The sequence below is a fragment of the Leptosomus discolor genome, unplaced genomic scaffold (genome assembly GCF_034619465.1).
Source record: "Leptosomus discolor isolate bLepDis1 unplaced genomic scaffold, bLepDis1.hap2 HAP2_SCAFFOLD_41, whole genome shotgun sequence".
Taxonomy (NCBI): Eukaryota; Metazoa; Chordata; class Aves; order Leptosomiformes; family Leptosomidae; genus Leptosomus; species Leptosomus discolor.
The window spans coordinates 426676-440057 of record NW_028237908.1 but is presented as its reverse complement, the minus strand read 5'-3'; the positions used below and the strand labels follow the sequence as shown (position 1 = coordinate 440057).

The 13382-nt window shown below is 52.1% G+C and overlaps 1 protein-coding gene across 1 annotated transcript; it reads left to right on the top strand.

The window, feature by feature from the left end:
• The first annotated feature begins 1897 nt into the window (after positions 1–1897).
• LOC147412411 (olfactory receptor 14A16-like) lies at positions 1898–8865 on the top strand. The gene is made up of 4 exons (XM_086481401.1): positions 1898–1967; positions 2467–2683; positions 7389–7517; positions 7902–8865. The coding sequence occupies exons 1-4, from the start codon at positions 1898–1900 to the stop codon at positions 8863–8865; spliced, it is 1380 nt and encodes a 459-aa protein (XP_086337527.1).
• Positions 8866–13382: the final 4517 nt, after the last annotated feature.

The window sequence follows — 13382 nt, the reverse complement described above, 5'->3', positions numbered from 1 at the left end:
TCGGAACACGCACAGAGTTTCAATGTAATAAAAAGCATTACAAAAGAAAGCTGACAAATCCTTCATGCAATTGGAATTTGAGAAGTAAGCTTGCACTGAACAAGGCAGAGCTCTCCTACATGTTTTCTGATTCCTAAGGTCCATTTCTTCCCAACAAACGTATGAAGAAACTGTAAACAGTTTGCCACCTAATTTTAATAGAATCATTACAGCAGTATTAAAAAAAAAAAAAACCCACAACCATAAAAACCCTCACACTCAAGGATTTCAGGAAATAGATATTGTCAGCAATAAATCCATTCCTTTAAACAGGAAGGCAGATACAGAAAATGACACTCTGCTGCCACAGAAAATGACATGACATTTTCTCAAGATGAAACTCAAACATATTAAACATCAGTCGCTGAGATCAGCTGCTTGGGGATGGGCCCAGCCAGCAGCAGATCTCGGTGTTCAGGAGCTTTCCAGAGGTTTTCCTGCTGTAGGGAAACACGAGGGGAGCGACGAGACCCGCCCGGAGCCAGCAGCTCTTGCGGGGAGAGGCGGAGGGGCTGTTGGCATGGCCAGAGCAACGGCTGTCACCGGCTGTCACTGCCTGCCCACAACGGGAGCCTGCGGGGAGCAAAGGAGCGGAGCGAGCAGCTCCCGCGGCATTGTGCGGGGAGGGCGCTGAAGCTCCGCCAGTTGGAGAGGCCGAGGGCGCTCATCCTCCCTGACCCTCGAGGCAGAAGGGTGGGCACTCGTGGCAGAGCCAAGGCTGCAGCTCTGGCTGGACACTCTGCACCACCGGCCCCGGCGGGGACCAGTGCCTCCAGCCAGACGGAGCTGCTGAAGGGAGAGGCTGCGGTTCAGCCCTCAGCCTGGGGGAAGTGCCTTGACCTTCCTCCTGGGGAAGGGGTGGGGAACAAACGCAGCTGCAAAAGCTGTGCTCAGGTGGAGGACCTCCTGCGGCAGGCAGCTGAGCTGCAGGAGATGGTCACGAGGCTGCGGAGCACCAGGGAGGCAGACAAGGAGAGAGCTAGCTGGATGCAGGGGAACGCAGCAGCGGAACCACAGCCTCTGGCCAAAGAGCCTGAGGTTCTTCCACCAGCACACCCAAAACCGCTCCCTCCGGCCAAAGAGCCAAAACTCTGCCACTGGCACACCCAAAACAGGGGGAAGCCAACCCTAGTGCAGATTGCGAACTGGTGCAGGGAAGATCCAGAAGGAGGAAGAAGCCTTCCTCAAAGCCTGAGGTGCTCCTGCAGAACCACTTCATGGCTCTGCAGAATGAGGGGGGACATAGACAATGCCTTAGAGTTGGGGAAGGCGGATAGATTGGTTCCCTGAATTATAACCAGGGCAACCAAGAAAAAGTGTTGGGTAATAGTAGTGGGGGACTCTTTTTTGAGGGGTACTGAAGTGCTTGTTTGCCGACCCGCTGTCTAGAGAGGTTTGGTGTTTACTGGGGGCTGGGATTAGGGATGTCACAGAGAGACTACCAACCTGGTACCTCCCACAGAGCACTCTCCGTTGCTGCTGTTTCCTGTGGGTACCAGTGACACAACCAGAAGCAATCACAAGAGCATCAAGAGGGATTCCAGAGCCCTAGGAGAGGCAGTGAAGGACTCAGAGGCCCAGGTCTTCTTTTCCTCAGTCCTCCCAGTCAAAGGAAAGGCACTTGAAAGAGCCGCCAGCTTCAGGAAAATCCATGAACGGCTGAAGGAATGCTGCCATAACCAGGGCTTTGGCTACTTGGACCACAGGAGTCCCTGTGAGAAGCCTGGTCTCCTGGCGGCTGATGGGGTATATGTCTCAGAGAAGGCGAGAACATCTTTGGACAAAGGCTAGCCCATCTAGGAAGGAGGATTTATGCTAGATTGGCTGAGGGAGGGGATCCTCAATCCATTCCGCTTCGATGCCAGTGCCAGAAATAGATGCCCTGGCCCTGGAGACGGATCGCACACCAGTGAGAGAGCACATCAAGTGTAAGAGAAGGAATTCCAGCCAGCAAGCACTCCAGCTGGGAAGTCGGCTTCACTGCGGGGAGGGGCCACACATAAATGCCTCTGTGCACCTCATGGAGCGTTGGGAACAAACAAGAGGAGTGAGAGGTGTGTGCACATCCACAAGGCTGTGATGTTACAGGCATCACTGAGACGTGGTGGGACAGCTCCTATGACTGGAATGTGGTCATGGATGGCTGTGTCCTTTTCAGGAAAGACAGGCCAACAAGGCGAGGTGGGGGAGTTGCTCTTTACGTGAGAGAGCAACTAGAATGTGTTGAGTTCTGGCCAGGGGTGGATGAGGAGCGAGCTGAGTTTGTGGGTGAGAATGAAGGGACAGGCTAGCATGGGAGATACTGTTGTGGGGGTCTGTTACAGGCCACCTGACCAGGATGAGGAAGTGGATGAGGCCTTGTACAGGCAGCTGGCAGCAGCCTCACAATCACAGGCCCTGGTTCTCATGGGCGTTTTTAACTACCAGATATCTACTGGAAGGCCGACACAGCCAGCCATTCACAGTCCAGGAGGTCCCTCCAGTGCATCGATGATAACTTCTTGATACAATTGGTGGATGAGCCAGCAAGGAGGGGAGCACTGCTGGATCTCCTCCTCACTAACAAGCCAGGTCTAGTTGAAGCAGTGAAGGTCAAGGGCAGCCTTGGCTGCAGCGACCATGAGATGATGGAGTTCAGGATCTGGTGTGATAGGAACAGAATAGCAAGCAAGATCACAACCTTGGACTTCAGCAGGGCCAACTTTGGCCTTTTCAAGCAATTGCTTGGGGAAATCCCATGGAACACGGTACTAGAAGGTAAACAGGCCCAAAATAGTCGGTTTATGTTCAAGGACCAGTTCTTCTAAGCTCAAGAGGTGAGCATCCCAGTGGGTAGGAAATCAAGAAAAGGAACAGGAGACCCGCGTGATTAAACAGGGAACTAATGGTCCAACTCAAGTGGAAGAATAGAGTCTATAGATCCTGGAAAGGGGAATGGCCACTTGGGAGGACTGTAAGGCTCTTGGAAAGCTAAGGCCCCCTTGGAGTTTAGCCTTGCAATGAGGTCAAGGACAGCAGAAAGGGCTTCTTCAAATACACTAAAGATGAAACTAACACCAGAGGCAATGCAGACCCACCTTTGAATGAGGAGGGTGCACTGGTGACAGAGGTTATAAGGAAGGCGGAGCTACTGAATGCTTCTTTGCCTCTGTCTATACTGCTGGAGACTGTCCTCAGGAGTCCCATACCCCTGAGGCCCCAGAGGAAGTCAGGAGAATTTGCCTTGGTTGATGAGGACTGGATTAGGGATCAGTTAAGCAAGCTGGACATACATAAATCCATGGGCCCTGAGGGGATGCACCCGCGAGTGCTGAGGGAGCTGGCGGAAGTCATTGCTAGATCACTCTCCATCATCTTTGGTAAGTCGTGGGGAACAGGTGAGGTGCCTCAGGTCTGGAGGAAAGCAAATGTCACTCCAGTCTTCCAAAGGGCAAGAAGGAGGATTCGAGTAAGTACAGCTCTGTCAGCCTCACCTCCATCCCTGGAAGTGTTCAAGATGAGGTTGGAACGAGCCTTGAGCAACCTGGTCCAGTGGAAGTAATCCCGGCCATAGCAGGATGGTTGGAACTCGATGATATTTGAGGTCACTTTGAATCCAAATAATTACGTGATTCTGGGTTTCTATGTTTCCATCATTGACTTCTGCAAAGTCACTGGGCATCAGCAACTTGTGTTTCTCTTCAATGTGGATCCATCTGTTACTTTTGGGAGAACAGAGGTGTCCTTTTCTTTGTTGCACACTTGTTCTTCTCAGTAAGGGGAGGTGATAAGTCTTGGGTCTCCAGATAATGGTGCAGAAATTATATGGGAACAGTGTTCCTGTGTCCTAACGCCTGTGCAATCTGATGTGGAATTGTGGCATCAGAGGAGAGAAGTTGATGGTGAGGAGATCCTGAGAGATGCCCTGAGGCAGCCAGTCCCTGGGTGTCAGGGTGTGTAGGCAGGTGCCTAGGGTGGTTATCACCTCCCAATGCCTGTTCTTTGCAGCCTGAAAAGGCAGGTAATCCCGCTACATGGACACACTACCTAAGAGAAGGGTGCCTTGCCTACCCCAGTGAAACCCATGAGCCACTGTTTGGTGCTGTCAGAAGAGCATGGTTGAGATATGGACCCAAGGCACCTCTGAGGATTCCATGATTGTGACACAGACATAACAATGGAGGACACCATGTTTGGGGTGGGAACCCAAACCACACTTGAGGGCACCAGGGATGAGATAGGGACCCAAGCCCCAACTCACTAGAGGAATCACCCCAGCAGATGTCCAGATGGGCTTGAGATCGAGGAGTGGACCTGACCACTGAAGCCATTGCAGGTGTTATTCAGGAGTGTGACACATGCACCATAGTCAAGTGAGCCAAGCGAGCAAAGCCTCTCTGGTGTGAAGGATGGTGGCTGCGATATCAATCCAGAGAGGCCTCACAGATGGGTTATATCACACTGCCACGAACCTGCCCAGGCAAGCGCCATGTGCTTACTGTGGTGGAAGTGACAACCAGATGGTTGGTAACATGCCCCGTGACCCAAGCCACCCCCCAAAACACCATCCTGGGCCTTGGAAAGAAAGTGCTGTGGCACCCCAGAAAGACCTGAGGCAGACAGCAGGATTCCTTTCTGAAACACCCTCAGAAGCCCCTGGGCCAGGGAACGTGGCAATGATTGGGTGTGCCACATCCCCTGTCACACACCAGCCTCCAGAATGATTGACCAAGAGAAGGGACTGTTAAGGGCAAGGTGAGAGCAAAGTGTGTTGGGAAATAAAAGGGGTGGGATGCAGCCTGGGCAGAAGCTGTTGCTGAAGATTTTTTGCACAGTGTCAAGGACTGTTCTGTTTCTGACTTTGCCCCACCAGTGAATAGACCGGAGTAGTGAGGGTGCAAGAGGTTGGGGGGAGACACAACCAGGCCAATGACCCCAAATGACCATCTCAAACCCCAAGTTTTCTTGCTTTTTACTCTTCCTTTACCCCCATCCCACTGAGGTTGGACGAGGGAGGTGATCAAGCTTCAGGGTGGTGCCTAATTTCTTCCTCAGGTTAAACCACAACATTTATAAAAAAGGAAGAGGTGGTGAGGAATGTAAAAGTCCAGGGTGAGAACTTAGTGTTGAGGATCCTGAGAAAAGGGAAGAAGGCAAAAAGAGAAAAGACTTTGGCCTGCTGAGGGATCTCCTTGGAAGAATCTCATGGGCTACAGCCCTGCAGAGAAGACGGGTACAGAGCCTTGTTTGATGCTCAAGGATCTTCTCACCATGATCCAGAATGGTCCGCCTATGACATGCTGGAAGTCACATAAAGGTGGCAGGAGGCTGGCATGTCTGAGAAAGGAGCTGCTGGGTAAAACCAAGCATAAAGACAAAGCCCAGAAAAAATGGCAGCTGGCTGCCTTCCAGCCTCCTTTGTTCTGTGATTCTGGGAGGAGAGGGACACTGCAGAGCTCTTGGCAGCACTGCCCTCTTGCCAGGAGCTCCCTTTGTCCCAGGCAGGCAAAGGCAAGGTGAAGGTGGCTCTGATGCTGAGGAAACCTGGGGGTGTTCCATGAAGGCTACAGGTCCTGACCTCCAGCCTCTGGGAAGGGAGAACTTGTCCCTCAGTCGTTGCTCAGGCCTCTCCTGGGGACAGTCTGATCTGCACAGTGCAATGGCAAGCGCAGGTGTGGGACACTGTAGGACATCCTGTGGTGGAGACGCTCAATGGCTCGGGCCAGATGACAAGCCCCACCCCCCCACACCCCCCCCCCCCGAGCCAAGATCTTTCTTCCCTTGGCTAGGGCTGTTATTTCAATGCCCAAGTGCTACCAGAAGACCCCTTCACCTTACGGCACCAGCCCCTCAGTGCCTCCTCAGCCCACCCAGGACAAACCCAGAAGCAGAGGACCTTGGCCCTGCCCTTGGCACTGCACATCCCCACATCACCCTGCCCCAGGAAGAACCCTGAGGAATGGGTGAGGGACAGGGTCTGCCTTGCAGGGGCTGGGGAGTCAGGGCTTTCTTTTGGCTTGATAAAGCACACCAAGGGTTACTCAGCATCAGAGCCACCTTCACCTTGCCTTTGCCTACCTGTCCTCACTGCCTCCAGGTTTCTCTTTCAACCAGCCCCCAGAGAGGCTTTGTCAGTAACGTCCCTCACTGGAACCCATTAGTGTTCCAAGAAACTTTGGAGTTTGCATCTGACTTTGACTCCTCCAAAGGTTTCCTCAACTTCGTCCCTCAGTGTCTGGGTTTCACGGACTCGGCGACAAAACCACCAGAGAGATCATTAAAAAGTTCTACTACTGTTGCTCTTCTGTTGAGCTGGACTGGTCTCCTGGGACAGAGAGAGCTCCTAGCAAGCAGGCAGAGCTGCAGGGAGACAGCTCTGCCCAGCAGCAGCTGCTCTGCAAAGCGCAGCAGGGCTGAGGGGGCTGCCTGTGGGCATCAAGGAGAAAGGAGCGGGGCAGAGAGAGGTTGAAGGCAGGGGAGAGTGGGAGGATGGCTGAGAGCTCACTGGAGGAGAACTCTTCCCAGCCTCTGACACAGTAAGTCTCTGGGTGCAGGGCGATGTGGTGGTGGCTCCTTGCAGGATCTCCTGAATGTGTCCAACCTCTGGGATCTGTCTGTGATGGAGAAGAGGAAGACGGGCTGCAGAGCAGGGCTTCCCTAGTGCAGTGTGAGAGGGACAGGGCATGATGGCTGCCTTCTGGTGGGGATGGCTGTGGGGTGTGAATGTTGGTGTAAAGCCAGGGGTGCCAGGACTGTCCTTCCAAGCAGGGTGTCTTGAACCCAGGGGGCTGTCACCTTGGACAGGTTCTCTGTCATCAGCCAGCATCAGGACTCATCCTGCCTCAGGAACTCCTCATGGAGCTGTGGGGAGAAGGTGTGGGTGGAAAAAGAGATCTCCAGCAAAGATCTGTCTCTCCTGACACATAAAGCTCTTCCTTCTACAGAGAAAAGGGACTGAGAGCAACCAGCCTGGGATGTCACCAACGTGGAGGTGCTGTGATCTGCGGTGTAAGGAGAAGGCTTTCCCGAGTGCCAGCTGTCTTTCTCCTCTTTTCCCCATTTGCAGAAGGATCAGGGTATTGCTCTTCAATTACTCCTGTTCTTTTTCTTGCTTATGGAAGCTTTGGGTTGTGGAGGGTGTGTAACGTATCTCAGCTGCATTTGAGACACTGTTCCTGGGGGCCTCTGGGCAATGCCGTGTGTGGGACTGGGAAACAAGTTGAGTCTCCCTTCAGGAGATGCTGGGCACTGTCTTTCAGGCACTTGAGCATCTTCCTAAGGAGAAGAGGTTGAAGCACCCTTCCCCCATGCTGGGGACACCTCAGCAGGGGAGGACGGGAACCTCGTGACAGCCCCAATCTCCCACACAGGAACACTCCTGTTATTATGTCTGGAGAGAGCCTGGAGATGGAAAATGGGGGTGAGAAATGTTCTGTGTCAGCCATGAGTTATTACAACTCAGACTTTGCTGTTCAGGAGAGCAGAGTTGGAAGGGCTGGGTCCCTTCCTGGGCTCTTCTCTCTCAGACACAGCTGGTCTGGGTGCTGACTCCATCGCACTGGAATAAATAGGGACAATTGTCACATGGTCACTGAGGCAAATATCTCTCACTGGACTGAAGGCACCCATTGCCAGGAACACCTACCGAATGCACGGGCTGTTTGACACCTCTGCAATAGCACAGGTCTGACTTCTCTGGAGCCCATGGGCAGACGCCTGTTCATCATTCCTGACCTCACAAACAGGAACTGACGGAAAGTCCCCTAAAAAAAAGAGAAGTGATAGTGGGCGATATTTTTGAGAAATGACATAAGACTGGCTGAGAGAAATCTGTCCTCACTTGTCAATGTCTTCTCCTCATTCAGCAGTCTCTCTTCCTGCAGTGAAAGACCATCCAATGCCAGCTCCATCACCCAGTTCCTCCTGGTGTTTGCAGACACACGGGAGCTGCAGCTCTTGACCTTTGGGCTCTTCCTGAGCATCTACCTGGCTGCCCTCCTGGGCAACGGACTCACCATCACTGCTATAGTCTTTGACCACCACCTCCACAAACCCATGTACTTCTTCCTCTTCAACCTCTCCCTCCTCGACCTGGGCTCCCTCTCCACCACTCTTCCCAAAGCCATGGCCAATTCCCTCTGGAACACCAGGGCCATCTCCTACACAGGGTGTTTTTCCCAGGTTTTTCTATTTCTCTTTTTTATTGCAGCTGAGTATTTTCTTCTCACTGTCATGGCCTACGACCGCTACGTGGCCATCTGCAAACCCCTGCACTACGGGACCCTCCTGGGCAGCAGAGCTTGTGTCCACATGGCAGCAGCTGCCTGGGGCACTGCTTTTCCCTATGCTGTGCTGCACACGGCCAATACATTTTCACTGCCCCTCTGCCAGGGCAATGCTGTGGACCAGTTCTTCTGTGAAATCCCCCAGATCCTCAAGCTCTCCTGCTCAGACACCTACCTCAGGGAGGCTGCGGTGCTTGTGGTCAGTGTAATTTTTGGCTTTGTTTGTTTTGTGTTCATTGTGGTGTCCTACGTGCAGATCTTCAGGGCCGTGCTGAGGATCCCCTCGGAGCAGGGACGCCACAAAGCCTTTTCCACCTGCCTCCCTCACCTGGCCGTGGTCTCCCTGTTTCTCAGCACAATGTTTTTTGCCTACCTGAAGCCCCCCTCCATGTCCTCTCCATCTCTGGACCTGGTGATGGCAGTTCTGTACTCGATGGTGCCTCCAGCAGTGAATCCCCTCATCTACAGCATGAGGAACCAGGAACTTAAAGATGCCATTAAGAAATTGATTCTTTGCACATTTTTCAACAGTGAAAAAATGACTACCTCTCTCCAAAAATGATTCATGAAATATCTGATTCCAGACTGCTCTGGTCTTTTTTCAGTGAGGTTTGGTTTCTTTGAGGTTGGAATATTTTTTTTATCGTTGGATATTTATGTTTTTTTTTTCTTGTTTTTGTTGTTCTTACTATTGCTGTTATTGCTGTTATTTTCATTCATGGCTACTTTGTTACTAGACACATATTTGCATTTGCATCACTCTGCCTGAGTCATGGACGTGTTTTGAGTCACTTCATGCCCGTATAAATGTGTGTCTGGCACTGGCTCAGAGTTTTGTTGTTTCACGTCAGTTTGCTAATAAAATGTGATCCCCCTGGTGCAGTGCTTTCAGGCTGGGCACTTTGTCCAAAGCAGCCTGAGGACCTGCACCTCTCAAGTTCCTCTTCCTCCACGGTATTTGGAATAAAAAGCTCAGGGTTCACAGAATTTTAGAGACATAGTGCTGGACTTACGAGTCACTCGTGGGTGTCTGGTGACATGTAAGGTGGTGAGTGTAATTGAGGGATGTACCCAGGGCCCTCCCACAGGTGACACTAAAGTCACCCATCCTCTAGGAGGGGAATGTAGAGGTGCCGGGAGAGCTGGGCAGTTCTGCAGGGACAGCATGTTCTTGGGGATGTGTGGAGATGGAAGTGGGCTGCAAAGATGGGGTTTTGTGCTGAGAGTCCAGGGCATGTGCAGACCTCCTCTGGGCACTCTCCAGTTCCTCCCACCTGTCTACAGCAGGAATTCCCACAGAGGGACACACTAGACCAGGTGTGGGCACCCCAGGGCTCACTGGACGGGGATGAAAACTCAAGACGTCTGGGTGGACACGCTGCCCTTAATGCATCCCCCTGTGCAGCTGGCCTTGTTCGTGGTGAGTGCTCACTGCTGGTTGTGCGGTGTCCCTCATGGTGCCCAGGCCATTCTCCCCTGCGTCACCGCTCAGCCACTCATGTCCCAGCTGGACCTGATTTATGGGCTTGTTCTTCCCCCCAATGCCACTTCTCCTTGTAAAACTTCAAGAAGTTTTCCACTCATCCTAGAAGGGATCTCAGGACTTAAGGCAAGTAAACCATTGACAGTGGAGAAAGAACAGTAAGGGTTGGGCAGTAGGCATGTTAGGTAATGTTAGTTTAAGACGTAGACCTAGGTAGATTCACCACAGCATGGGTCCCTCCAGGAGCCCGTCTTAGACCGTCTATGTAGGAGCTGGTCCCAGGATTTCCTCCTTTTCCTGTTCCCTCATGCACCGACAAGCACACAAGTAAATGTCTCTCTGCAGCACAGAACCACAGAACTATTGAGGCTGGAAGGCAGCCAGCTTCCACCTTCTCTGTGCTTAATCTTTATGCCTAACTTCAGTCAGGATCTCCTTTCTCATCCATTGCTGCCTCCTCCCACCTTGGTGAGGATTCCTATATGTAGGGTGGACAGTTCCGGGTCATGAGGAGCCGACCTTGACCATCAAAACAGCTCATTGCAGAATCCACCTACCCACAGGCATCTCCCCATCTAAGGCTATCAACATTTCCTTCTTTAACTCTTATGCAAATCAGTCTTACAGTAAGAAAATCTATTACCTTTCTTAAGATAACTCTATGTAGTTCCCAGTGTATACTGATTTAACATGCTTGAGGAAGCAAACTAAAGGACACCAGCTCATCACAAGGACCAGAAGAACAGCCCTGCCATGGAAAGAAGGCCTTTGTTTCTTGGAATCTTAGAGCTGTTCATGAAGATAAAGGATACCCCTGGAGAACCACGACAACGCTGGCATCCCAGCCTCTCTAATGCATCTGTGAAACCCTCCCAGTGTCTGCCATCAGACAGAAATAACTATCACAAGACCAACTCCAGGCACATCTGCATCCGTACACAAGCAGGAGAATGCTGACGGATGGTGACGCTGGAGAAGCAGAGCTGCTTTTGAAGTTTTACTAGGATTAGTAATTGGTGGTGTGTGTGTTAATTAGCAATTAGCTAAACCGCCTTCTACCATGAACAGTAGAAGAACCCCCTGTAAAACCATGTTTGGTGTACCCTAGTTTAGCTCAGACACCTCAAGCACATTAATAAATATTCACCCGCTCTAACTCTGTACTTTGTGTCCCAGCCTCTCTTTGTGGTCAGCATGGGTCAGGTGTAAATTTTGACAACCCAAGTGACGGATTGCCACCACTGCAGTGCAGCAAGGTCTGGCCCTTCTCTAGCCAGCAGCTGCAGACCAGTGCAGGAACACACGGCACATCACACCCGATCTCCACTCGTGTCCCTGCACTCTCAAACTTCTCTTTTTAAGCTCCACCAAACTTTCCTCACCCCCATGATAATACAGTCAAGGAACAGAGAAACACTTTTCCCAGTGGGCCTGGCAGCAGCACCTTCTCTTTCCTGGAGACCACCTTCACCTCCACCAAAGGCCCTCAGGGGCAGCACAGACCCCACTGACAGCAAACCCATGTCTTGCCAGGGATGCACTTCCCAGCCCTCTTTCTCTTTGCCCTTGGGGACAGCGGGATTTGCTCCCTCCCTTGGCATCCAGGTGCAGCTTTCTTTGTCCATCTGCTGCCCACTCGACCGTGTCTGTGCTCTGAAGCAAAGCCTTTGCACACACGGGGACTTGGACCCTCTGTACCAGGTTTTCCTAAGACAAGTCAGGGCTTGGCCGGGAGCCACAGCTGAGGTGCCACAGCCCACATGTGCACCAATGCCCTCGACCAGGGGTGCAGACAAGCTGGGAGAGAGACTGTGCTTTTTGACATGCATTGAGTAACGTCCAAGGTGTGGTGGGAAAAGTCACATAGCCTGGAGTTCTGCAACAGATGGGTGCCAGCTTTTCACAGAATCCCGGAATCAGTGTATGGTGGGGTCGGAAGGGCCCTCTGGGTATCATCTAGTCCAACCCCCCCTGCTAAAGCAGGTTCACCCACAGCAGGATACACTGGCCTGCGTCCAAGTGGGTTTTGAATATCTCCAGAGAAGGAGATTCCACAACCTCCCTGGGTAACCTGTTCCAGTGCTCTGTCACCCTCACAGTGAAAGTTTTTCCTTATGTTGAGACTGAACTCCCTGTGCTCCAGTATATGCCTGTTGCCCCTTCTCTACACCATCAAAAAAAGCCTGGCCTCATCCTCTGAACTCCCGCCCTATAGATATTTATAAACGTTGATAAGATCTCCTCTCAGTCTTCTCAAGGTGAAAGAGCCCCAGGTCTCTCAGTCTTTCCTCAAAAGAGAGATGCTGCAGTCCCCTCATTGTAGCAACCCTCCACTGGACTCTCGCCAGTAGTTCCCTGTCACTCTTGAACTGCTGGGCACAGGACTGGACACAGCACAGCAGATGTGGCCTCCCCAAGGCAGAGCAGAGGGGGAGGACAACCTCCCTCCACCTGCTGGCCACGCTCTTCTTCATGCATCCCAGAATAACACTGGCCTTTTTGGCCACAAGGGCACATGGCTGGCTCATGGTTAACTTGTTGTCCACAACAACTCCCAGGTCCTTCTCTGCAGAGCTGCTCTCCAGAAGGTTGACCCCCAGCCTGGACTGGTGCAAGGTGTTATTAGTTGCTCTTTTCTCTTGTCCAGGGATGTCCCTGTCCCCAGAGAGCCTTTCCACAGAGAACTGTGTCCCTGCTGGCCCTGATGGCAACTCCTGCTCGCTCCACATGCCCACCACATGGCCCCAAGCTGGTGGTGCTGCTCTGCAGGGTGAGGGTTTCAGGGGTCCAAAATCCATGGGAAGACAATCCCAGGCAGATCCCTGTGGATCACGGAACTTCTTCAGGGTCACTGGGCAATCACAGGTGAAGTCTCAGCACAGGCTCATTCCTAACACCTCACCCCGTACACTCCTCCTCTGAGCCCATACACAACCCAAGCACGGCAGCACGGCCTCATGGTGGGTATTTCTTCAGCCTGTTCTTAATTGCAGCTTTGGAAGAAGACCTCCAACCTCAAGACACGAGCGCTGAGGAAATGCCCTTTTATTACAGAGATACAGCACAGCAGACCAGCTGTACCATCGTGTCAGACACACGTCCAAAGGCCTCTGGGTCAGACAGACTGGGTTCCTGCCTTTGGAGAAGTGGAGTGGCTTCAGACATTCCTGAGCAAAGAGAGTTCTCCTGGGTGAAATGCCCAAAGCACAGGAGGTTGCTGAGGTAATGGGGAATCACTTGTGAAGAACCATTGGCAACTTATTGCTGCCGACAGACAAGTGATTGAAGCAGCTTCTTCAGTGTGTCCTTGATCTCCTGGTTCCTCATGCTGTAGATGAGGGGGTTCACTGCTGGAGGAACCTCTAAGTACAGAAAAGACACCACAACATCAAGGGATGGGGAGGAGATGGAGGGGGGCTTCAGGTAGGGAAACACACCAGTGCTGATAAACAAGGAGACCACGGCCAGGTGAGGGAGGCAGGTGGAAACGATTTTGTGCAGTCCCTGCTCCGAGGGGATCCTCAGCACGGCCCTGAAGATCTGTACTTAGGACACCACAATGAACACAAAACAAACAAACGCTAAATAGACAGTGA